At 37.6% G+C, this 24,735-nt stretch overlaps 3 protein-coding genes across 9 annotated transcripts; all 3 read right to left on the bottom strand.

Moving 5' to 3' along the window:
* Positions 1-6,383: 6,383 nt before the first annotated feature.
* LOC130983139 (pentatricopeptide repeat-containing protein At5g66500, mitochondrial-like) lies at positions 6,384-15,986 on the bottom strand. 6 transcript variants are annotated; one of them, XM_057907319.1, is made up of 6 exons: positions 14,272-15,986; positions 13,173-13,293; positions 12,294-12,589; positions 11,437-11,765; positions 10,648-11,318; positions 6,384-6,749 (listed from the first exon to the last, which is right to left on the bottom strand). In XM_057907319.1, exon 1 carries the CDS (start codon positions 15,963-15,965, stop codon positions 14,451-14,453), a length of 1,515 nt encoding a protein of 504 aa, XP_057763302.1. In that variant the 5' UTR covers positions 15,966-15,986; the 3' UTR covers positions 6,384-6,749; positions 10,648-11,318; positions 11,437-11,765; positions 12,294-12,589; positions 13,173-13,293; positions 14,272-14,450. The 6 variants fall into 6 exon arrangements, with proteins under 6 accessions (XP_057763302.1, XP_057763305.1, XP_057763304.1 ...); XM_057907322.1 differs by lacking the exon at positions 6,384-6,749 and having other exon boundaries at positions 10,611-11,318; positions 11,437-11,508; positions 11,606-11,765; XM_057907321.1 differs by lacking the exon at positions 6,384-6,749 and having other exon boundaries at positions 10,611-11,318; positions 11,437-11,508; positions 11,638-11,765.
* A 1,146-nt stretch (positions 15,987-17,132) lies between these two features.
* Positions 17,133-19,289, bottom strand: LOC130979054 (probable NADH dehydrogenase [ubiquinone] 1 alpha subcomplex subunit 5, mitochondrial). Its single transcript, XM_057902405.1, has 2 exons — positions 18,880-19,289; positions 17,133-17,532 (listed from the first exon to the last, which is right to left on the bottom strand). Exons 1-2 carry the CDS (start codon positions 19,190-19,192, stop codon positions 17,336-17,338), a joined length of 510 nt encoding a protein of 169 aa, XP_057758388.1. The 5' UTR covers positions 19,193-19,289; the 3' UTR covers positions 17,133-17,335.
* Positions 19,290-22,439: 3,150 nt separating this feature from the next.
* LOC130982780 (probable WRKY transcription factor 27) lies at positions 22,440-24,299 on the bottom strand. Of its 2 annotated transcripts, XM_057906863.1 has the most exons (4): positions 23,896-23,946; positions 23,590-23,785; positions 23,289-23,402; positions 22,440-23,199 (listed from the first exon to the last, which is right to left on the bottom strand). In XM_057906863.1, exons 1-4 carry the CDS (start codon positions 23,906-23,908, stop codon positions 22,716-22,718), a joined length of 807 nt encoding a protein of 268 aa, XP_057762846.1. In that variant the 5' UTR covers positions 23,909-23,946; the 3' UTR covers positions 22,440-22,715. The 2 variants fall into 2 exon arrangements, with proteins under 2 accessions (XP_057762846.1, XP_057762845.1); XM_057906862.1 differs by having other exon boundaries at positions 23,590-24,299.
* Between the last annotated feature and the right edge of the window lie 436 nt (positions 24,300-24,735).

Raw genomic sequence — 24,735 nt, 5'->3', positions numbered from 1 at the left:
ATGCATAAGTTATGTATCCACTGGGTTTCTCAATTGTATATCATTAGCTTGCTTGGATTTCTCAATGGTGTGCTCAATGAAGTTTGAATGTCTCGAAATAGATGATAGCATTTGTAGCAGATCTGTAGATGAAACAAATTTAACTTCAATTCTAATCCAAAACAGCTTGAAATTTGATTGTAGGATTTTAGCAAAAGAGAATACAAAAGCATAATAGTTAAATAGAACACAAGTAAAACAAATATAGTGTGCATAAAGAGCTTAGATATTTTAGTAAATAGGGATCTCACAATGGACTTTTTTTATAGCTTCAGCCCTATCACAACAAAGAAACCAAAGAAGGACAGCATAATTAACAATTGAAAGGTTAAAGTAATGTATGCATAACTAAGCTACTTTATTTTTTAGTTTTAATATTCAAATGCCATATTGTGCTTTGTATGTTACATTAAAATTAACACTTAATTATAATGTGCAAAATACATAGCAAAAAAAGTGACTGAAACCTGGTTTAACATATTTTTTTTGTTGATAGTTTCTATGCTGACACAACCTTTAAAAGAAAAGGCTATTCACAAACAAATAAAAACCAAGCTTAAACAAGGCTAGTCAACCCACACTAAACAAGGAATAGACAAAACTCAAACCAGACATTACACAACAAGAAAATAAAGGAATAAAATCCAGCCACACAAGCAGCAAGAGAAACAAGATACCAATAAGTTGTTAGATATCTCAATTCTTAGCACCTGTTCTTCGAAGCCTTCTGTCTCGTGACCAAACTAGCACCAAACACGATACATCTTGTTCCAAAAGAGAGATATTCACCTTTTCCTCCTTGAAGACAGCAGCATTTCTATGTTTCCACAGAGACCAAATTATAGCAAAAAAATTTGTCATCCAATCCTCTTTTTCACCCTTCCTATTCGCTCCATATATCCACGACTCAAAACATTGTCTAGGATCTCCTGCCCAAACCCAAAATATTCGAAAACCTGGTTTAACATATGAAAAAAGAATTATAATGTGCATTCACAAAATAAGGGCCATAAAAAGATGAAAACACATGAAACATGGGTTAACAGCAAGCAACTGAAACCTGGCACACCATATACACTAATGCAAGAGCAAGCACCAAAACAGCAAACCAAGAAATGAGAACAAAAATCACAACTTGACTACAAACCCAACCTGCAGTGGTTACTCGAATCATGCATTACGTCAAAGAACAAACCATGAGTGTGACATTTTGTCAGCTTCAAAATTGAGTTGATTAAATTCGAAGCATTTCTAGGAAGACGGATTATCAAAGGTTACACCTAGGTAGAGAGGGGATTTGACAGATAGAGAAGTGGGACGGAAGTTGAAGGCTTTGTCCACTCAAGCCCCCTTTTTTTTGCTCTTCTTTCCTTCTCCACTTCAGATAGTTCGACCAGGTCAACCCAATCATGAGATTGAAGGATGGGACCTTTAGCTAACAAAATTGTAATGAAACAAAATTATCTTCTTTTTTAGCTCTCAGTGACATAATTGCAAACATTTGGCAGAGTAAAATAATTGCAGCCAATAAGCATATCAACTGCAAGCAATTTTGGTTTTTCAAATACAATGAAAAACAGCAAACACATGCCTAGGTTATGTGCTCTAAAACTCAATCACCATGTAATATTTTCTCCTTTTAAATTTCAGACACCACAAACTCAAAATCACTCACTGTGGAAAACAATTTTTCAAATCGTGACTTTATTCAAAGTTAACAACGATGCTAACCATCTCATATCAATGTCATCATCGAATCATCAGAAATTTGGTGTCAAAATTATCGTAATCATCAGCTTACATACCTTATTCGGAGGATAGCCCCTATTTCCAGCATCAATAGCAACCAATTTGCTCTTATCTAGTATCCCCTGCAACCAACAGAAGAAAGTGAGAGAGAGCAAGGGAGAGAGAGATCGAACGTGAGAGAGAGACAGATGGAGAGAACTGTAAGTGAAGCAATGGAGAAACGGTGGCAAGGCTTCCTCGTCGACGGCGAACTCGACGCCAAGCAGGAGAGTGACGCAGCGAAATTGGGTGAACTGACGGGAGACATTGGGGATTGAGAAAGGAGGAAGGGGAAATGGTTGTCTGGAGGATTGGATGAGGGTTTTTGTTTTTTTCTTTTAATTAGTAGGGGTAATTTAGTCTCTACTATATTTTGAACGATGTTTTACACCAAACACAATACTGAGACTTATTTTAATTTCTGTCTCTATCTCTCAGTATCTATTTCTTAGTCTGTCTCTTTACCAAACGCTACCTAAGCCCTATTCTCATATCGATGAAGTCCTCTTTTTCTTTCGGACTTTGCCAAACCAAGAGCTCTTGATAAAAAAATGTTATTTACATGGCTCCCTTTGATGATAAAACCCGCACTTTTCGAAACAATCCCAAAATTTCCAAAAATACACCCTTTTTGACCTGGTTTAAGAGACTCGAACCTGACAAAAAGAAATTTTGGGCAACAAGTGGGATCTATGACCTTCTTCGACTGTCTTGGTATCGACTCACTACTCATCACTGGATGATTAGAGTTGCTCTTTACTTTTGGATTCGAAGAACCAACAATCTACACCTTCAATGTGGAATGGTCTCTCCCATACGCGCACCAATCTACACCTTCGATGTGAAATAGTCCCTCCCCTACGCACACCATTATTACTCATGACTTAAAGTCATCCAAAGAATACAAACACAGTTGGAATAGTTCATTTTACGGGAAATTCATCAGAAACAATATGGAAGGAGGTGATGACCCTGTCATTGAAGAACACATTGCGTTCTTGTGTTATTGGTTAAATGAGATAGTCTTTTGTTTGCGCAGTGTGACAATGCAAAAATTCTATTAACCATTGGCAACACTCATCCTTGAGAGCACATTGGACTATTGCCTGGCTAAACTCCTCTTAAGAAACTTATATGAAGAGTTAGGTCTAATGGTCGAAAACCTGCAAGATCGATCTCCTCTTAGAGCTGGAGGTCCACTGTGGTTATTCCAATTATGCTTGAATGTTGTCTTCGAGAAGTTCATGGTGGTCGATAGCGCTCCTCTTGCGACAGAACACCACATTGTTGGTAATAAGCTGTCAATATTGAAGCCAAATATCTCTGGTTCTCTGTGGGAAATTTATTTTGGAAGATTTTTACCAAACTTTACCATGCCAAATTCTTCTAGAACGATGATCTCAACTTCACTCCTTTTGTTAATCGCAAATGTGGCCCTTTCTGGTTTCAAGCCTCCAAAGTAAAAACAAAAAGAGGCAGCGTCTCAACAATAACACCTGGTCCAAATTTATCAAATTTATCCAAGTGTTTTCCATTGGTTTCCGATATACAAAAAAAGATCAATATCTAATAACACTTCATGCTCCTCACCTAGTTGCTAGACAAATGAGATTTTCTTAGGCATTACCAGCTCCCTTTGGGTCAAAATTATCCAACCAACTTGGTCAACAAGTTTATAATTTGAAGCAAATTCATCAACTCTTAATAAAAATAAAGGCCGTCGATCTAATTACGATCTCGTTGACTTCATCTCCACTTGCTATGTGACAAAGTCTTTCCTTAAATTGTGGCAAAAAAATATTTGAGAGTCTGATCAGAATCTTGAACAAATTCAACATAGAATGATAAGGGCTTGTCCGATCATGACTGAAAAGCTTGCCATTAAAGCAACTTCAAAATGCAAGGCAGAAACCTCCATTCCTCCTAAGAGAAAGGTCAAGATGTTGAAAAAGCATCATCCTTACGTGGCTGAGGTAAAGATATTAATTTTATTTATCTTTTATCAATAATATCTTATTTACATTTTACTCAATTTCCATACATATATACGTGCAAAAATCGAAGCAATTGTAAACCCAAAATCAACAAAGTCCAATTCTTCCTCTCATGGACCTCCTTCAAAATGAAGTACTAAGAATTATGACACAGATTTTGAATATGTCTCCTCCAGCTGTCTTAACATGGCAGAATTATGACACTCAGTTCATTTGACAACCAGGCGAATCAAGCCTGGTTCTTGCAATCGTGGTTCAGTAGAGGTGGTCTTGGGAGATCCAACTCCTATATAGAAGATTCTGCCAGAATAAGACAACTGGAGGAGACATCTTCGAAATCAGTGTCATAATTCCTAGTACTTGATTTTGAAGGTGTGATGTTAGAACCATGAGAGGGAGAATTGGATTTGGTTGGTTCTGGGTTTACAACCTGTTCTAGATTCGATTTCTGCACCATGTATACGTGTGAATTGAGTAGAATGTAAATAAGATATTCTTGATCAAAAATAAATAAAAGGAAAAAGGACAAATTAGTCCCTGAGCTTTTAAATCGTGGACAAATCGATCCCTTAAGATCAAAAAATACTAAAACGCCCCTTACCATTCAAAACGTGTGACGGATCGATCCTTCCGTGCAAAATGATGTGCCAGACGTAACGGAGAGGGGTGACTTGTCGCTTAGTTGGCGTGTGTTGGGCCTAGGTGGCAAGACGGGACCGTTGAGGGAGCTTGGTGTGCCCGTTGGGAAAAAGTCTTGGACAAAGACGTCCTTATGATTGAAAACGACATCGCTTTTCTGTTTGTCCTATTTCTTCAAATGGAACTCCTTCGCCATTACCGTTGTTCATTTCTGTGACTGGTTAAGTGTGGGGACATTGTGCAAGCTTAAATGGCCAGTGACGGAGCCTCCTCCAGCTCACGACGAGTTCGACTGCCGCCAACCGTGAAATGCGTGGAAGCTTCAGAGGAGAAGGACGAGATTGCTCCGATGTGTAAATGCCGTGTGTACGCCATATTGTACAAATCGAGGACGACGACGAACCCCAATAGATTGTTCTTTGGGTGTCCATTCTTTAAGGTATGTTGGTGATTTTATTTGGTCAGTTTGATTATAGGGGAGTTGATTAAGTTCTGTTTGTTTTGGAACGATGAACATGCAGCTGAAAAATCCCAGTCACTGCAAGTTCTTATGGCTGGATGACCATCTTTCAACAATAAGAGTCCTTGAAAAGTTTACTACGGAGAACGAGGTTGATGATCTGAAAGTGTATCTTGGGAAGAAGGTAGTGGAACAGAAGGTGATTGATTTGGAGAAGAAGGTGTTGTATCTAGAGAGGAAGAAGAATGTTAATCTGTATTTGGTTATTGTAGCAGTAGTTTGTGTAATGTTTGCTTATGTCATAGTCAATCTTGGCTGAGAAGTAGGTAAAAAAAAACCTTGTAATGTAGTATGGGATGAGTTTCCATTTTGTTGTATGCTATTCGAACAAACAATGTTGTAAGGTAAATTATGATATGTGCAGCAAAGTCATTGCCCTAAGCAAGTGAGTGACATAATTATTTAGAGACATCATTATATATGTAAAGCATAATTTAATCTCATGAAAGAGTTGTTAATATTGACAAAAGAAGTCAAGTATATGTCAACTGCCATAGTAAGGCATAACTTAAGCCTGACAGCTATAGCTAATCACATTGTTTTCAAAAAAGAGTTGCTTAGCAAAATAAAAGTGTTTCTCAAAAAGGGGATGAGGTCATGACTAAAGTCTAAACATGTAGCATTAACTACTTGGCTTGTCTAGTCCTGGAGTGGGGATGAACTTAAACAGCCGTTGGGTTGCTTTGCCTGCTACAGCCAAAGTCTGTGGAGATGCTCCTGATGCAGTTGGTTGTTGTGGAGAGGGGAGATGCTGCTCACTCTGGACAGGTGGTACAGGCTGCGAGTGTTTATTTGTCACAGTCTTCCTCCTAACTGGTTGCTTAGGCCTGAATGTACCTCGTGCCGGGCGTGATGTAGACTGGGCTGGGGGCTTGAATGGTGCTTTTGGAGGCACTGATTGTGTCTGAACCGCTGCTACTGAGGGACCAAATACTTGCTCATTTATCGATGTAGTGTTTGCATTGGAATTACCCTGCATGAAGGTCGAAACAAGTGTGAAATGCAATGAAACCAGCAAGCAACAATAATGCAATGTCACCAAGATTATTACCTCATTAGCAACAGACTCATTAGCAGAATTTTGTTCAACATGAGGAGGATTCGTAGCAGCAGGGGGACTGTCTTCGATAATCTAAGATGAGGCATTGTGTAAAATGTATCCAGTTAGTTTAAACAGTCTCAGTAAAGCACAATATATCATAAGACATTTAAAACCTTGAAGTATGAAAATATAGACAAATAGATCCCTAACTAATAATAAAATAGACACATAAATCCCTGAGTTTATTGCCGGGGGGACAATTACATCCCTGTGAAACTAAGTATTACCTCTTCCTCGGGGGCTGACTGTGACAAAGGTAGAACCACAAGTGATTGAGAGTCCTTGGCCTTTGTTCTTGGTTTTTTCGTCTTTGGCTTCCAGTTTGGGTTGGATGGGGCCCCTTTGCATGTCTTGTAGTTGTGTCCCCTCTCACCACACTTGCTACATGTGACATAGAATCTCCTCTTCAATTTGTCCCCATCAATGACAGCCTCAGCTGGGTCTTTCTGTCTGTTATGCACCTTGGGACGTCCAATTGGCCTTTTTAACACAGGTGGAGCAGGCTTAGTAAACTCAGATCTTGTCCAGTATTCCTCACTCGTTACCGGCTGGATGAAGTGCTCGTATGTCTTTCTAATGGATTCCATACATAGCCATGGATGAACATAATCATCGGGATTATCATGCCGTTTTCTGATTGCTGCTATAGCATGAATGCACGGCATCCCTTCACAGCAGGACAGCGGTTTCACAACAACAAAATGGCATAAACATGACTAAGAGTTGAATGAACTAATATAAATTTACAACATGGCTAACAGGTTCACAACATACTTAATATCAACACAATCACAGCATAGTTAAAATCAACACAATCACGGCATGTTAATTAGATTCACACCAAGCATGTCCAAATTCACAGCATGGTTAACATCATCTATGAGTAAAATTAAAAATCACATTAACTATGAATTCACAGCAGGCTTAAATTAAAAGAATACACAGCATGGTTATGTTGAAATTCAGGAACCCTGACTAACCTGTGAGTTGCCATTTGTTACACGAGCAGTTGTGTTTGATCAGATCCACATCAACTTTGGATCCCTTGTGAGTGACTTCAAACCGTTTGCGCTCATTATCACCAATCCAATTCGCTGTCCATTTGTTGCTTGGTTTGATAAGCCTTTGTGGCCTTTTCTCCTGCACTGGTGCCAGTTTTCCCTCATGAGTCCCCAGAAGTTTCTTGTGTTGAACCATTCGCCGCATCACGTAGCACCGTAACTCCTCGCACATTGTAAGTATAGGCTTGTTTCTGTACTTCACCACCTTTGCGTTAAACGACTCGCACATGTTGTTTGTTAGGTTGTCGACCTTGGGACCATGGCTAAAGTATGCTCTAACCCAGGTAGCAGGTTCAAATTTCATGAGATAGGCCCAAGCATCCTTGTTCACAACTTTGAGTCTTTCCATGGTTGCCTTGAACTCTGATATGGTTGTGCATCTAGCACATTACCACACAATTTCTCTTATATGCAGATCCTTAAATCGGTTTATAAAATTTTTTCACATATGCATCACGCAGTTTCTAACGTGTGCACCAGGCATTACCTCCTTCAGTGCAGGTAGCAGTCCCTAACAACAATGAAGGCATGAAGCAATGTTTACAACAATATATAATACAGTGAATGACTAAGACAACAAACACGAAATGACAAAAAAGGAACTAACCTTCTGTTGATCCGACATAAAATTCCAACCGTGGTTTCCTACATCACCAATATCCTCCTGTAAGCATGTTAGGAACCACTTCCAAGATTCTTTGTTCTCGGATCTTGCAACTGCGTATGCAACCACGTAAAACTGGTTGTTGGCATCCTGTGCAATGGCAGAAAGTAGTTGTCCCCCCTGGTATGTTTTAAGAAATGCTCCATCTAGGTGGATCAATGGTCTACAGCCACTCTTGACTCCCTATTTGCAGGCCTCAAAACAAACATATAACTTGTCAAACATAGGGGCTGCTTAAGGCTGGGGGATCAGGTCTAGCAATGCAGAAGATCCAGGGCTACTTCTATGTATCTCTAATAAGTAATCCCTCAATTTGCCATACTGTTGCCTTTCGTTACCCATCATCCTATCCCTTGCCTCATTCACAGCTCTATACACCATCTTTGGGTGTGCAGTAAGGTCAAAGTCCTCTCTTAGAAAATCAATGGCTTCATGGGTTGTCATATGCGGGTGCATTGCCATCCTCTTCTCCACCTTTTTACTGATCCAATGTTGATCAGCGGCGTTGCTTCCAAGGTCTCTTGCACAAGTGTGCTCGTTTCTATACGTCTTGACTTGGAAGCATTGTAGTTGCCGATTGTAAGACAAGTGGGCAATCCAACCACACTCTTCATCCTTGCATCCAACCCTAACTCTTTTCCTATCATTTTTTATCCACACCAACTCCCGGCCTTCAGCAATGAAGGTGTCCTTTACCACCTCTTTGAACCTCTCAATTGTTGCAAACCTTGTTCCAAGCTCAAATCTTCCCTCTCCGAAACTATATTGGTCATTGAACTCAGGCCAATGATGTTTGTTTCCCTCATCATCAGAAGAGACAGGTGTATGCAGCTCCTCAGATTCATACTCCTATACAATATCATCACCATCAGTTTCTACATCACTCACGTAGTCTACTAGTGCTGGCCTTGGTCCTCTGGCCCTATTGGGCTCCGTTGCAGGCCTAGGTATATTGGGCTCCCCTGCAGGCCTACATCCACTGGGTTGTCCACCAGGCCCACCTGCCTCGGGCTCATGGACAGGCCCTTTCTTTCTTGCAGCAGACCTTGTTCTTTGGGACACACGTCGCGCTTGCTTCCTGGGTTGATTACTTGACTGAGGGGTTCTCTTAGAGGAATGAGGCACTTGTTTCCTCTTCCCTCTGTCAGACACAGACCCACTGACAACATCTTCCCCACTATCACTGTTACTTTCATCACCGGGAGGCGGAGGTGCATACGGCTCATCCTCTGCGCTCTCGTAACTATCGTGCTCCGTCGATGACTCACCCAATTCATCCACCTTGACACCAACATCATCTTCCTCTGCCTCAACGTTTTCCTTTCCACCACAGTCTACAGGTTCTGGGTCATCAATAGGATGATTAAAGAATACATAGAACTCATCAGTATCTTTGTTTGTCATCTTTGCTTGACGCATCTGGTTGATGCCTGCATCTCCCCTCAGAACATGCAGCCCTGAATCCATATCCTTGCTCTTTGGATCATACCAGTACGCCTCCTTGTATGATTGATATCCCAATCCCTTGAACAGTGTTATCAAATCACCGAAATTTACAAAATCCAGGTCCATGGGGGAAAACCTCTCAACCTTACCATCCACATAAACTAACTCACCATTCGGAGCCCGTTAAAAGTAGCCCCCCGTGATGGAAAACAGGAATCACGAAAATATCTACCATCTGCATCATTGTTTGACTCAACGATTACCACTAAGCATTAGCAAATAAACAACTACCTAAGCCATAAACCACACACAACTCATCTTCCATGCCCCTCCCAACACTACATTACACCTAAACCCCAACCCACGACATGCAAAGCAGATAACGTTCGAAAGTAAATATCACATTCAGTTTCGCAGTAAGGGTACTTACCACTACCGATGACACCCGCAACTCCACCAATGAAGCTTCACTGGCGCAACCTTACACGAAGACAATGACGGGAAGAAGATCAATCGTTTTTTTTTGAGGGAAAAGATCATACATATGTGTGCTAGGGCTTCTTTGGAATTGTGTATGATTGATATGGGCTTCTTTGGAATTCTGACTACAGCCAACATTCTAAAAGCGACGTCGTTTTCAATCATAAGGACGTATTTGTCCAAGACTTTTTCCCAACGGGCACACCAAGCTCCCTCAATGGTCCCGTCTTGCCACCTAGGCCCAACACACGCCAACTAAGCGACAAGTCACCCCTCTCCGTTACGTCTGGCACATCATTTTGCACGGAAGGATCGATCCGTCACACGTTTTGAATGGTAAGGGGCATTTTAGTATTTTTTGATCTTAAAGGATCGATTTGTCCACGATTTAAAAGCTCAGGGACTAATTTGTCCTTTTCCCTAAATAAAATTGATATCTTTACCTCAGCCACATTTGAAGCTGTGGATGATGCTTTCAAGGTCTTGACCTTTGTCTTAGGAGGAATGAAGGTTTTGCGTTTTGAAGTTGCTTTAATTGCATGCTTTCAGTTATGGTCGGACAAACTCTTATTGTCCTATGCTAAATTTGCTCAAGATTTCGATCACATAGTGAAAAATATTTTTGTCATCGTTTAAAGAAAGACTTTTCCACATAGCAATTGAAGATGAAGTCAATGGGATCGGAATTAGATCGACGACTTTCATTTTGATTCAAGAGTTGATGAATTTGCTTCAAATTATAAATTTGTTGACCAAGTTAGCTAGATAATTTCGACCTAAAGGGAGCTAATAATGCTTGAGAAAATCCCATTTTTTGAGCAACTAGGTGAGAAGCATTAAGTGTTACTTGATATTGATCTTTATTGTATACCGAAAAACCAATAGAAAACACTTGGATAGCAGTAAAATTGTACCAGGTATTGTCGAGGCACTGCACTTTTTGTTTTCAGACTTAGATTCTGGACTTGAAACCAGTAAAGGCCGCATTTGCGCTTGACAAAAGGAATGAAGTTAAGATTATCGTTATAGAAGAATTTGACATTGTAAAGCTTGGTAAAAACCTCCCAAAATAAATCTCCACAGAGGAACCAGAGAAGTTTGGCTTCAATACTGACAGTCTATTGCCCTCAATGCGGTGTTCTATTGCGAGAGGAGCGCCATCAACCACCATGAACTTCTAGACAGCATTCAACCATAATTGGAATAACCATAGTGGACCTCCAGAGAGGAGATCAATCTCGCAGGTTTTCGACCATTAGACCTAACTCTTCGTATAAGTTTTCTAAAAGGAGTTTAGCAGGTAATAGCCCCATGTGCTCTCAAGGATGAGTGTTGGCAATGGTTAATAGAGTTTCTGCATTGTCACACTGCGCAAAGAAAAGACTATCCCATTTAACAAATAGTACAAGAATGCAATGTGTTCTTCAGTGACAGGATCATCGCCTTGTCCCATATTGTTTCCGATGAATTTCCCGTAACATGAACTATTCCAATTGAGTTTGAAATCCATCAGTAACCAACTTTTCATCTCCTAGATTTCTATCAACATCCACAACCTTATCCAGAGAAATAGCAACATAAGGACCTGGATTATTGGAAAACAAAGAAAAAGGTTAATTTCAAGTAATATTCGGAAGATGAACATTAAATGAACAGCTTCTTAAGTCCTAGAAATGGGAAGACGAAATTAAGTTACTTTGTACCTCTCTATCCCTTCCGAAATATAGAAAGAAATTCATCTTCTACTTCTGATTCGTAATCCACATTATTAATCCCTAGAACAGAAAGCATGTGAGGGCTAAGAAAAAAAATAGTCCACAACCAGGTAAAATCAGCAAGAACAATGTAAAGGATCAGAGAAGCGGTGTTGACATGGTGGTGCATACACAGCAGTAATTCATTACATGTTCCTTGAGAACCTTCAAGTAGAAGGGGTTCTCACTTCTCACAGAACTTGTCAAGCCTTTCTTTCTTTTTCTTAATGGGCTTGTTGTTCCAGGAGTGAAATTCAGAACATCTATTGCTCTTGCAGCTGTAAAATCTTCCTTATCTTAGTCCCAAAGCATGTCCAGTAATAGAAAATTTTGTAGAAACCACAAAAAAATATTATATTGAATGCACATAAATGCAGTAGATACCTCTTCTTATATTGGACTAAGAACACAGCCATTCATTTCAATTAGAAACCAAAATAAAAGATTTATTTTGCATATTCCAATTATTGAAAATCAATTCTTATAGATTGTTGCTAATAGATGAAATTACTAAACTAACCACTTCTTTCAAAGGAACCATGGAAATCCCGAATGAGAAAAAAGATTGCTTTCAACCTGTGATTAAAGTACCGGTATAATTGAGAAGGTCTAAATAATGTTAAATTAAACTCTAAGATGAAATATATCTTTAGACTTGATAAAAATGTTATCAATCATGTCAAATGAGGCATAAAGTGCAGAAATATAATGCCAAAATTTCAATTTATAGCATCAATCTTTTCTTTCCTCTAATAACAACATAAATGCAAAACGCAATGAAAGGAAATTATAAAGGATAGTGTTACCTAAAGGAGGTTGCGGGCAATCAGAGACTCCATTGGAGACCACAACAGACATGTCCTTCTTGGATACACTGTTGCGAATCGATTTCCCAAGAACTCGAACGCCAAGAAAAAATTCCTCACCGTACAACAGAGTAGCATATGCCTCATTGGAAGCTCCCCTCTCTCAAACGACTTTCTACTTCGGCGGCGGATCCAGCATCAACGGTGGCCTCCATTACTGCCATTGCCTCATTCCTCCTCCTTTCTTTCTCAATCTAACCTCCTTTCTCCCTCACTGCTCTGTTTGCTTTCACTCTCTTGCATTCGATTCAGAAAATTATTAGATCAAGTTCCACAGACAATGCAACCCATTTTCTTACTATTATCAGCCCAAAACTATATAACTTTATCAATTAATGTTTTAGTTGTTCCATAGCAGAACACTAACCCAAGTTTCTCCTTAAATCTATGTTGATATTGCAGTTAGATGCATAAAGATATCACGTTTAAAGTATTTCAAGTCCTACTTTATTACTTGTTAGCATTACACAATTCCATGCAAGTATGCAACAAAAAATTGAGACCATAAGGCACCTACTCTATTCTATCAACATTGATTTGTGAAAGAAGGACTACATAATCAAACAGTTTGCAGTATGATTAGTTAATGTTAGATCTGTTTTTTGAAAATTTATATATTAATTAAAATTTATTTACAAATAGCTATTTTATCATGACTAGTTACATTTAGCAGAGGAAATTTACTTAACATGAAAAATACTTTTTGATAAAAAATAACTAACAATGAGTTTTCAAATACACAACTTTGTAGATAATAGAGTTCTAAGCAACATCATCAGCTGCTGGTAATAATTAAAAAAGAAGTATTCCTCAACTTACTTGAGCAAATCCCAAATCCCAGTCTATAATGGCGACTTTTGTGTAAATCTGTTTCTTAGATATGGCATAATGGTGACGTTCACATGCAAACTCCAAATTATGGTTCTTGAATCTACAATATCTGACCCAAATACATAACTGTACTCATTAAAAATTAGAAGGATAAAATAATGATTATAATAAAAATTTATACCAAAAAATTAAAAAGGATGAAGAAGAGCTTTAATTGACTTCCTACTATGGAGCAGTGGAATTTGAAAATGTCATTCACCAAAGAATGGATTATAAAGGATTCTTCTTTAGTTATAACAAAATCAAACAACAAAATAAAGTGTGTCTGAGCGAGAGAACTATATATATGTGAAAATATATATGTGAAAATAAAGTGTTTGGTTCTTTCTCTGATTACAAGTTGGGTGAAATGAAATCTAACCGATTAACAGAGTAGAAGAAAAGAATTTAAAAGAAGTACGAATAACCTTTTATACGCATTTATATTATGTAGCTTCACTTGTCCTAAGTTTTCAAGTATGCAAATCTCAAGCTCATAGGAATTTTTCTTACAGATTGCTGAGTACATTTTCTTCCAAGAACAAAAGAATATATCAACGTTATTCTTTTGCAAAGGATAGAAAATTCTAGATCATGATTCATGCATGACATTCTCTGCTTAACATACATCATAACATGTCATTTACTTTGCAAATTAAGCATAAGACTGAAGAGCTTGTCTACACAAAGCATTATGTTCAAGGGGTCAAGGCCACGAAGTTATTTACTTTACAAGTAGATAAAAGAAGCTTTTTAAATTGCATATTCAAAAGTGGAATGAAGTGAGCACAGAAAGATTAGAAAATTACAGCAAAGTGAAGCCTGTGCACTCCATCCCCGTAAAGAACTTTTCCTTTTTCTTTTCATTCTATTATATACTATTCCAGATACAACACCAATTAATAATTTTCGTTGAACTAAATTGAGGGAGGAAGAGAGTTTGAGTCTGGAAAACAATTAGGACTAGGAAAAAGCTCTTCCTAATACAGGATCAGGACATATTCATGGTCTCATTAGGTGCTAATAGGGAAACTTAAATTTAGCATACCGATGTTAGAAACCAAGAGTCAAGCCTATAATAGAACCAAGCATGAGCAAAAGGCCAACGATGTTAGCCAATGATATAAAGAATGCAGAGCAGACACATTGCCAACTTGCCACTGTATTCAATCCATACTTAATAGTAAGACTCGGGCTCAATTTTGTGTTGGCAGTTGCTAGCAAACATCAAGCAGATCGCAACCCGACATGTTGATTGAAGGCTGAAACATTAATCCAGCTATTGCCAGCTTCCTTGACCAACCCTTTTGTCCTCATCATGCTTCTCAACTCATCTACACAATCCCACTTTCCAATGGCTGCATAAAAATTTGATACAAGCACAATATGGCTAGCTTTATCAGGCTCCATCTGCAAGAGATGCTTTGCAGCAAATTCACCTCTTTCAACATCCTGATTAAGACTACAAGCATTCAGCAATGCTATCCATACTCCTACAGTAGGTTTAGTACCTTGCTCAATCATATTTTGATATGCTGACCATACTTCTTCCATGTTACCGGCTCGGCCTAGGATATCTATGAAGCATGCATAATGCTCTGGATCTGGTTCAAGACCATATTTCTCCCTCAACAAATTAAAGCCTTTTTTACCTTCCTCTACCAATCCAGAGTGAGCACAAGCTGACAACACAGACAAAAAAGTCACAGAGTTCGGAATCACCTTATTCCCATCCTCCATCATCTGCTCAAACAGCTCAACAGCTTCATGTCCACGCCCATTCCGACCGTATGCATCAATCATACATGTCCAGGAAATCACATCCTTCTGAGAAATTCCATCGAACAATGAACGAGCATGTGAAATCTTCCCACATTTCGCATACATGTCCAACAAGGCATTGCACAGTTGAGTCTCATAAGTGAAACCTTGACGTACTGCGACACAGTGAATCTGTTTCCCTACCCACAGATCCAGATTCTCAGAGCAGCCAACCAGAGAACTGGTAAGACCAACCACATTAGGCTTCATCAAGCTCAGAATTTTGAACCCTTGATCATACCTCTTATTCCTGATGCATGCAGAAACCAAAGAGTTATACATCATGTCATCTTTCCAACCCTTCAAACTATAGAAAACTTTCAAAGCATCATCAATACATCCAACACTGGAGTAAAAATCAATAAGAGCAGTGCTCAGCACAACCAAATCACGCCCCATGGACACCACCAAACCATGAACCTGTCTACCCAATTCCAAGGCCTTCAAAGAAGCACAACATTTCAACACGGAACAAAGTGTGAACTCACTGAGCATAACATTCTCCTTTCCCATTTCTCTTAGAACACTTAGTGCTTCAAGGGGAAGATCATGCCTCAAGAAACTCGAAAGCAAAGCATTCCAAGCAACAACATCCCTGTGAACCATCTCTTCAAAGATCCTTTTGGATTGTTCCAAGTACCCATATCTCGAATACATGTCCATCAGTGCAGTTTTTGCGACAGTTCCGATATCTGCACCGGTCTTGATCATGTGTGTGTGGACTTGTTTGCCCCGCTTAGAGAGTGGTAACAAAGAGCACGCACGAAGGACAGGGGTGAAGGTGTGTGCATCAAGGTCAGAGCGTGTGCGTCGCACGTCACAGAAGAGGGTCCAAGCAGTGGCAAGGTCTCCACGGCGAACATATGAGGTGATGAGGGAGTTTACATGGGAAATGTCTCTATGGAGCATTTCATCGAACATGTTATATGTGAAGTTGGTTTTGGAGGTAAAATAGGACCGAATCAATGAGCATTTTGAAACCAACCAAGAACAAGACAACTCCAGCCAGCAGGTTCAAACCATCATCTCAATTCCGAAAGCCAGGTCCAGAATAGAGAGACAGGGGGCCAAACAGAGAGTCAATTCGGCCGTGAGGAAGTTACCGGGAGAGAAGATTGCACAACAACGCTGCGTTTGTCGCTGGGTTCACAGTACCAAGAATCAATCATCTCAAACAAACCCACCAGCACGCACGACGTAGCACTCGGAGCTCTTGCAGAGCCTAGTCGGAACCGATCAGGAACCACGCCGGAAGCGACCAGAGACGCCGAGAGGAGAGCTCCGCTGCGGTCCGATGGCTTAACCGATGATAGGGAGTGTTTGAGGTAGCTCGCCGGCGTTAGCTCCACGGCGACCTCGAACGGCGATCCTCTGGTAGAAGTAGTGCTCCTCAGGTGGTCTTCATCATCTTCTCCTTCTGGAAGCGCAGCATCAGGAATCGCAGAGAGGGAGAGGGGAAAGCAATTTCTGTTTTTGAATTTTGGGGTTGTTTTCGGGTATTTTCTCGGGGCGGGTCGGTCTATCCGGCCCATATCACGACAAAAAAACGATGACGGTGTTTGCGCATCTGGACGGTGTTCTAGTTGGGATCTTTACTTCTGGGTCAGTAACTTTTGACACAATCTAACATTTCACCCACAGATCTGACCCAACAAAAAAAGAATCATTTCACCCACAGGTGCCGGTCTGTCTCTGGCGGTGGCTTGTTTATTTTGGCGCATTAAGTAACCCGTAACTGTGATCATTTTATGTACTTGTACTCGCTTATTCATATTGTTATTGACTGATTGGAAATTCAATAGCATATGTTCCCACCGGGAAACTTTCATGTCTTGGAACGACTGTATTGATAGTATCTTGAAATCATAAACACCACCCGCAAATGATGAATGATATTTTGCAATGATTTTTAACGTTTAATATCATTATTATCCTTCCTCTCTTTTATTTATTACTTCCTTGTTTTTTAGGGAGAAAATACTTGTAACGAAACCATAGTTATTCGAAAGGCATTGATTATTTAATATATCATTTTAAATCCGAGATGGTATTCATTTATCAAGGTTGAGAGTCAAGGGAACACGAAAATGGCAGAATTTGGTGTCAAAAGACTTAAATTACTTTTAATCACGGATACATATAAAGACAAGCAATATTTGTTCTTTCTCAAGGTTCAAAGTTCGGGTTATTTAGGAAGCCAACGGTACCTAGCAGAAACAATTTGATGAAAAGAAAGGGGAAAATACATTGGAATTGAGAAACCAAAAGCTCTTTATCTTCCTGGCTGCAGATCAAGCCTTTGAGGGTGATTCACTAGAGCTGATAGCAGGATTATCCTTTCCTGATTTGGATTGAAGTGCTTCTAGCGTGTCGTGGAACTCTTGAGGAAGAGGAGGAGGTCGGTGGAGGGGAACGTGCCTGGGAACTGGTGCATCATTCTCGATCACCTCAATTTCATGATCATCTGGGACACCCCAAGGATCCCACTCTGAAATCCAAACATAAACATGACTATTTAAATCAATTTCGTAATATAACAGTTGCCTTACATATGTATCGTTCAATCCAAAAAGAAAGGTAAAAGCACGTGCAGAATGGGCAGCAGATAACATGCTACTTCTACGTGTATTGTTTAACTACGTGAGTCATTATATCATACAAAGTGAATGTCATATTTAGGAGTATTATTGTATCATATTTGCATATACATTGTTATCCTGCATATGTTGAAACATGGTTATAACTTAATAAGAGAAAATCAACTGCACTTGAATGAATGTCAATAAGAAGAAACCTAAGCAAACTATTCTTTGGTGAAATGGTATGATCCTACAATGTGACTTCTAATCAAAATTCAAGGTTATATAAACTATACTACTAGAACTTGAAATGCTCAAACTTTAACAGCAAAAATATTGTGATGCAAGTCCATTTAACTTGCCAAAAAGACAGGAGCGCATCTTGAACTGAAAAACTGTCCACCAGTACATTCATCAAGAGCTAATGAAACACCTCGAAACACCAAAGGTCAGGTAAAAACCCAGGAAGGTGTGAACTATCTCAACTTATTGTGTAACAAGTGGATAAAAATCCAGAATTAGGCTTGAAAGACAAAACAAACAATGAGTATGACTGTGAACCAGGTCCACAAGGAACTTCAAATGTAGAAAAACAGATAAACAAGTACATGCTAAAATCTAAAACTCCAAGGATGTTATAGGCGGAGGTAGGAACCAACTTGATAGTGTCTTCCTGAGATAGTTTTTATCCCATTGCTAACTTCTACACAGGTTATGTAGTACACAAGATTTTATAGGTTTGATAGACCAACTTTTGCGAACAATGAAAAGCAAAGTGGAACCAAAGGAAAACATCCCCGTGTTTATTCAAATATGTATACATATTTCCTTCCTTTGCTCAACATTCACACGATTCCACAATCATATAACACACACAGGTGCAAGAAAACACAAAAAACCATCACAACCCTTGTATGAACAGCATATGATAAAAACAACACGACTTAATTATCATTTTCAAGAACCACGAATTTTCCACAAAAGTACACATCAAAGTATCCAACAACTATTTGATCACGTAGCTCAAACTTCAAAAATCAGTCCCCACAAAATGCATTGTATCCCACATATTAATATTAATCGCTAAAAAGAAACAACTAATTCGACCTAAAAATTTTCCATTTCTCAGCACAAATTAACCTTCCCTTAAAATCAATCCCATAAAATTTCCCAAATTCTCCATTTCTCACAATCCAAACAATCAAACAGAACAAATCAATTGAATTCAACAAGCGAATCACGAATCCGACAATTACCGATCATTTTATCGATGAGCTTGAGTTCATCCTGAGCTTCCTCGATGAGCTCCTCGACCTGGCCACAACCGAGTCGCTTCTCGATATTCTCCCAATCCTCTTCTTCCTCGCAGACCTTGAGCCGGTGCCTCGTGAAACTCTCCACCGCCTTACGATACCCTTCGTCCTCCGGCACCGCCTTGATCTCCTTCAGTGTCTTCCTGTATAGCCCTATCAGAACCTCCCTCGCGTTCGGCACCACGTCCAATCCAACGATCCCCGTTGTCTGCTTCACCTTCGCCATTAACGGCCGAGCCACCGCCCTCAGAAACATTTTCGCTCTCCTCCGATCACTCACTCTCAATCACTCCTTCCTTCTTCTACGATCTGTCTCTCTCTCTTTCTCTCTCTCTCTGGTAGAGTAGATGCTGGAGACTGTGAGGTGAATGGATCTATATTGGGCCTTTCATTTATGGGTCGGGTGTTCTAAAATCCGATCTGTTTGGTCCAGATTCTGTTGTTAATTGGGTCTAAATGTGGCCCAAATTTTTTTTTTTTCCTCATGTGCAATGTTGATTATGCAGCTTATTCCATGACTAAACATACAAGATTAGGCAGCTTATTTAGTGCTTTTGTTTGGAATACCTTAAGGTACCGTATGTTTTCGGGTAGTGAGACAGAGGCTGAGAGACTGAGACTCAATATCGTATTTATTAGTTCAAAGATTGGTATTAAAATTTCTGTTTTTGTCTCCAAAATTTCAATATTTCAGTACCTCTAAAAAGTAGGGACACCGGGGACTGAAATTTTTAGAGATGGAGACTGAAACTTTAATAATATTTTATACCTAAAATACTTTCATTTCAATTAATTAATTCCAATTTTACTCTTTGTGCAAATTAAATTAGAGTTTCATTCTTGTTTCAATTCCTGTCTCCCATTTTGCACCAAACAGAATACTGAAATTTATTTCAGTCCATGTCTCTTAGTCTCTGTCTCGCAGTCTCAGTCTTTCTATCTCTGTCTCTCCACCAAACGCTACCTAAGAGAAAGTACAAGGAATTAACATTTAGTTACTTAATTTTAGTATTTAGATTTATATTTAAAGTTAAAAATTTATTATTTAAGATTTAGATTTTAAGATAAACAACTAACTTTTAAAAAATTGATTGATGTTGGTTGAAAAAATTGATTACCTAATATTACTTGTATTTTATTAGTATTAAATATATAATTATTTAAACTAACTTAGGTTGGTCAAATAATTAGTTTATTAATTTACTTAAATAAGTGTTGAGAGTTATAATTCTACTTTTCTGTGTATAATAATATATTAATCAATAATAAAATTTTAAATAAAATTTAAATCTGCAATAAATGATTTATTGATTTGTTAAATTAAAAGATAATTATTTTTGTAAACCTATGGCTCAATTGATAGTTTAAATTTTTATGATATATCCATTAATGGATTAAAAATGTTTATATTCTCAATACTCATTGGAATAAGGTTTTTATAATATTTATAAATATAAGACATTTCAATAATTTTTTAAAGGAATTATGTCTATTTAATTATTAAATAATATTAAAAATTATATAATCAGCAGTCTCTCAAAAAGTAAATTTAAGTACCTCCATGACACTTTGAACTTTGAAGGTGTATGCTTGTTTATTCACTTGTTTAACATCACCAAAACAAAACAAATTGGATAATGAAGTATATCGCCAAAAATGACCTTTTTAAAGACTAGTTCAAACTCCAAATCCGGGTCACCCTTAATCAGATTCCCTTTATTAAAATACTTTGACAACTTGGCCAATTAAATAAAAAAAACATATTATATAATTAAACAACTTGCATACACACATTTTATATAAATTAAAAACCAGTTTCGTGTATCACACACCCCCAATCAAATACTTAACTGCAAGAGTCACAAAAAAAATACTTAACTGCAAGGATGCAATAATAATAATATATATGCTTTAATTTGATATTTTTTGTCTGCCTTAAATGTGGCACATATGTTTATTTGCATAAAGGAAACACTAAATAAAATATAGTTGACTGGCTGCTCCTTCCGAGGAATAAAAAAGCTTTGACCTTGGTATCAACAGCTGGTGATCGTGGATGTGAGAAGAATAAATATATATAAAGAAAAGTGTAAACTCAACTAAAAATGGTTAGATGATAATTTAATTAAATATATTAAATTATTTAATAAATTTTAATTACTAATTTTACGTAAAATTAACTAATTTAAATTTTTACCAAATATCATTCCCGTGATAAAGGCGTGGTTTTGAATTAAAAAAACAATCACACATTGTTATGATAATTTTCCTATTTATAGGTAATAAAATTATTTGTTTTTTTTTTATTTTTTTATCAAAGATAAAAAATTTGAACCCGCAACCTCTTAATTGAGTTTGAGTATGAGGAGACTATATCATTTGAACTATTACTTATTGGTAATAAAAAATTTTTGTTTCCTCTTAGAATTTTGAACATTTTAATTCAAAGTATGACTATATATATATATATATATATATATATATATATATATATATATATATATATATATATATCATTCTCTAAGGAAAAAGACAAGTATTATTGTTCAATGAATTAAAAATTATAACTTATACAAGCTGCACTATTATAACGTTGTGGATTGAAATCATTTATTCACTCCTTTACAACATGACATTTTCAAATTCTTTTCTTCCCCAGTTGCAGACACCAGACAGAGGGGGAAAAATGAATTATATTAGATGGAGCTTTCTTAATTGTATATGTGAAATATTCAATAGAAACTTAAATATTGCATGATTTATAAATTGGATTTGGTTTGGCGTTACTCCTTGCCACGACTTTGATAATGATATGCCGACTTCAAAGTTCAAACTTTGACATGGTCATTCAAATGTATAGAAATAATTATTTAATTTTCTAATTACTCATTAATTAACTTGATGAGTTGTTGTCATGATCCTATATTTTGACATTCAATTTTTATCATAAAAAATAAATTTTGACAAATTTGTTTCTCTATGTGGTCAATGAGTTTGGTTACGCATATGGACAATAAAATTTGTAGTAACTAAGATTTCTTACATATTATCCAAAATTTTAACACTAAATTAAACCAATCTTAATTGCATCCAACACTAGGATGAAGCCATCGGATGACGATGATTTCATGATCATGACATCAACAAAACTCAATCACCAAAGATGCAATAGTAAATCTTACGTCCCTTAATTAAGGAGTGAGAAATTTATAAAGGTGAAATAATTATGTACTAATGAAATAATCAAATGTTAACAAAGTTAGCTCCCATAAAGTTAGAAGATTGGATATAATAAAATTATTGTCTATAAAAAATACAAATATTACATTTATTTGCATAATAAAAAATAAAAAAGATAAGCCGTTTATAATTAACCTTTTAGCAAAAAAAATGAATAATATCAAATTTTGTTAATTTTGTACGTAACTAAAAGAAAAGGCAACTATTAATATAAAAGATCTCAATGTAAAAATAATAATTGAAAATGAATTAACTAAGCTATTTAATATAATATATGTGTACATTTTAGATATTAATTATATTATTATGTGTATATAAAAAAATTAGTCACAAAATTAGTAAAACTAATTTGGTGAGTGATTTTTTTGTTACACAAACTAATTTTGTTTAGATATTATGTTTACAAATGGCAATAGACTAATAGTAGATTAGTAGCCACCCAAAAAAGAAGCTATTATGCTTCATAGGATTTTGGACCGGACAGAGATATTCCAACCGGTGCTGAACCGGTTATATCATAAACCGGTTCAAAACAAACCTTAGATCCGATTACTTGGACCGTCCGGATCGGACCTATTCTCAAATCCACCGTCGCAGTGCCATGTTTCAGCGGCGGAGCTGCTTCCCAAGAACACTGCATCCGACATTGCAGCAGTGCTGTTGGGAATCAAGACACCATCATCATCACTGTCTTCACATGAAGAATCATCCATTTCTTGTTCAATTTCCGGCGGTTCAGCGTTCTGCTCTTTCGTTGTGGTGCTGCTATTCTGAGCCTTCTCATCATGACTATTATTTTTGTTATTATTATTAGGATTCTTAGTATCATTATTTTCTTGGGTCTCAGCTAACCGAGGCGTGGATGGTTTCCGGGTACTTCCGGCGAGTGAGTTCCGGTGAGCCGGTTTAGCGTGCTTGTGTTCTCCGGTGTAAGTTACAACAAACATGGTGGGGTCTGATAAGCTTCGCTCTACTTGCTTTCTTGCTACACAACCCTTGCAGCTGCTGCATCTGTAATAGTTTCTGGAAAGAGATGATGGCACATTAAAAAATGTTTATGAGAGGACTAATTGTGTTTATGAGTGTTAATGTAAAGTAATTAAGACTAGTACCTTGGATATGGGGAACCCTTGATGGGTTTTTGGCCATATTTACGCCATGCCCACAAATCTGATGAGAGGTTATCTGCGGTTACATGGCATACCATTTTTTTCTGTTGGCTTTTTCTGTAAAAGGGCAAAAAAAAAAAATGAAAAGTAGAAGTGATAAAATGTTAGTATTTTTTATTTGATGTTATGAAGGGTATTTATGTATGTAGAAATTAAAGTTTGGTTTTTTATATTTGGGATGTAACGAGAATGATTGGAAATTAGTATATTAATGGAAAAAGAGAATATTTTCATAGTTATTTACCTTTTTCTTGATCTGGGTGTTTGCGTTTGTGATTGTGATTGTGATTCTGAGCTTGGTAATAAAGTCAGAGAAGTAGTTGTACTAGTTTGGGGAACTTGAACCTGTAGTAGATTATGCTGCTTTTGTTGATGTTGTTGGTGGTGGTGGAATCTATCATCAAAACCAGAAGTGGAGGCTCCAAGGGTGGATGGCGGTGCTGTGAAATGAGGAAAAGTGAGAGGATTATTAGAATTGATGCCATGGGCACTAGTGGTAGTGGTGGTGGTGGTGATGGTGGGGTTAAAGGTATTGAGCAATTGTTCTAACTCTTGGAAACCATTGGTCCTGGGTTGCACAAAATTGTTAGAAGAAAATGGACCATCATTTTGTTCTGCAGTGATAGTAGTAGTGGCCAAGCAAGTTGTAGAAGTAGACATGATGCTATTACTACTAGTTCTTGTTGTGTCTTGTGGAGTTTGTGCAGTGTTGTTTGCAGCTTTGCAGCTTCTAACTATGGCAAAGAGATCCCAATCCTCCTCATTACTCATTTTCAGAAGAGGGAGAAAAAAAGGAAAGGAAAAAAATAGAAAGAAAAAGAGAGAATGATTTTGTTGTGGTTTTTTGGTGCTTTTTGTGTTTTTTGGGCCAATAGAAGGAAGTTGAAATTTGAGAGCAAAGAGGGGAAGACTCAGACAGAGGTTGAAATTTGAGGCACAAAGGACGGCGCTGACTTTTTTGCTTTAAATCAGAACACACACACAAAAAACAAAGAAGGGACTTTGTTTGAAGTTTGAAGAGAGAAAAAGGGTGAGTGTGGAAGCAATATGTTATGTTGATGGTGGAGCACTTAACTTGGACAATTCTTAATTACTACTTAATTTATCATTATATAAAAAAGTACTTGTTAACATATATTTTTTTTTTTTTCCAATGGATTTGAGGGTTATTTTAAGTGGAAGATTTTTCTCTCTCCATATAAGAGGGGAAAATTCGGTTACCTTTTTCTTTGACTTTGGTAAATGTCAAAGGGGGACCCAAGTACCAAAGGTGGCATTAGCAATGTTAGGAGTTAGGACGATGATTCCGATGCTTGCTAAGAGATGCCCTATACCATGCCATTAAATATTTAGATACCCTTATAATAGTAATAACTAATAAGTAGTGTAA

This window comes from Arachis stenosperma, chromosome 5 (genome assembly GCF_014773155.1).
Source record: "Arachis stenosperma cultivar V10309 chromosome 5, arast.V10309.gnm1.PFL2, whole genome shotgun sequence".
Lineage (NCBI taxonomy): Eukaryota > Viridiplantae > Streptophyta > Magnoliopsida > Fabales > Fabaceae > Arachis > Arachis stenosperma.
This window is presented reverse-complemented; position numbering and strand designations above follow the sequence as displayed.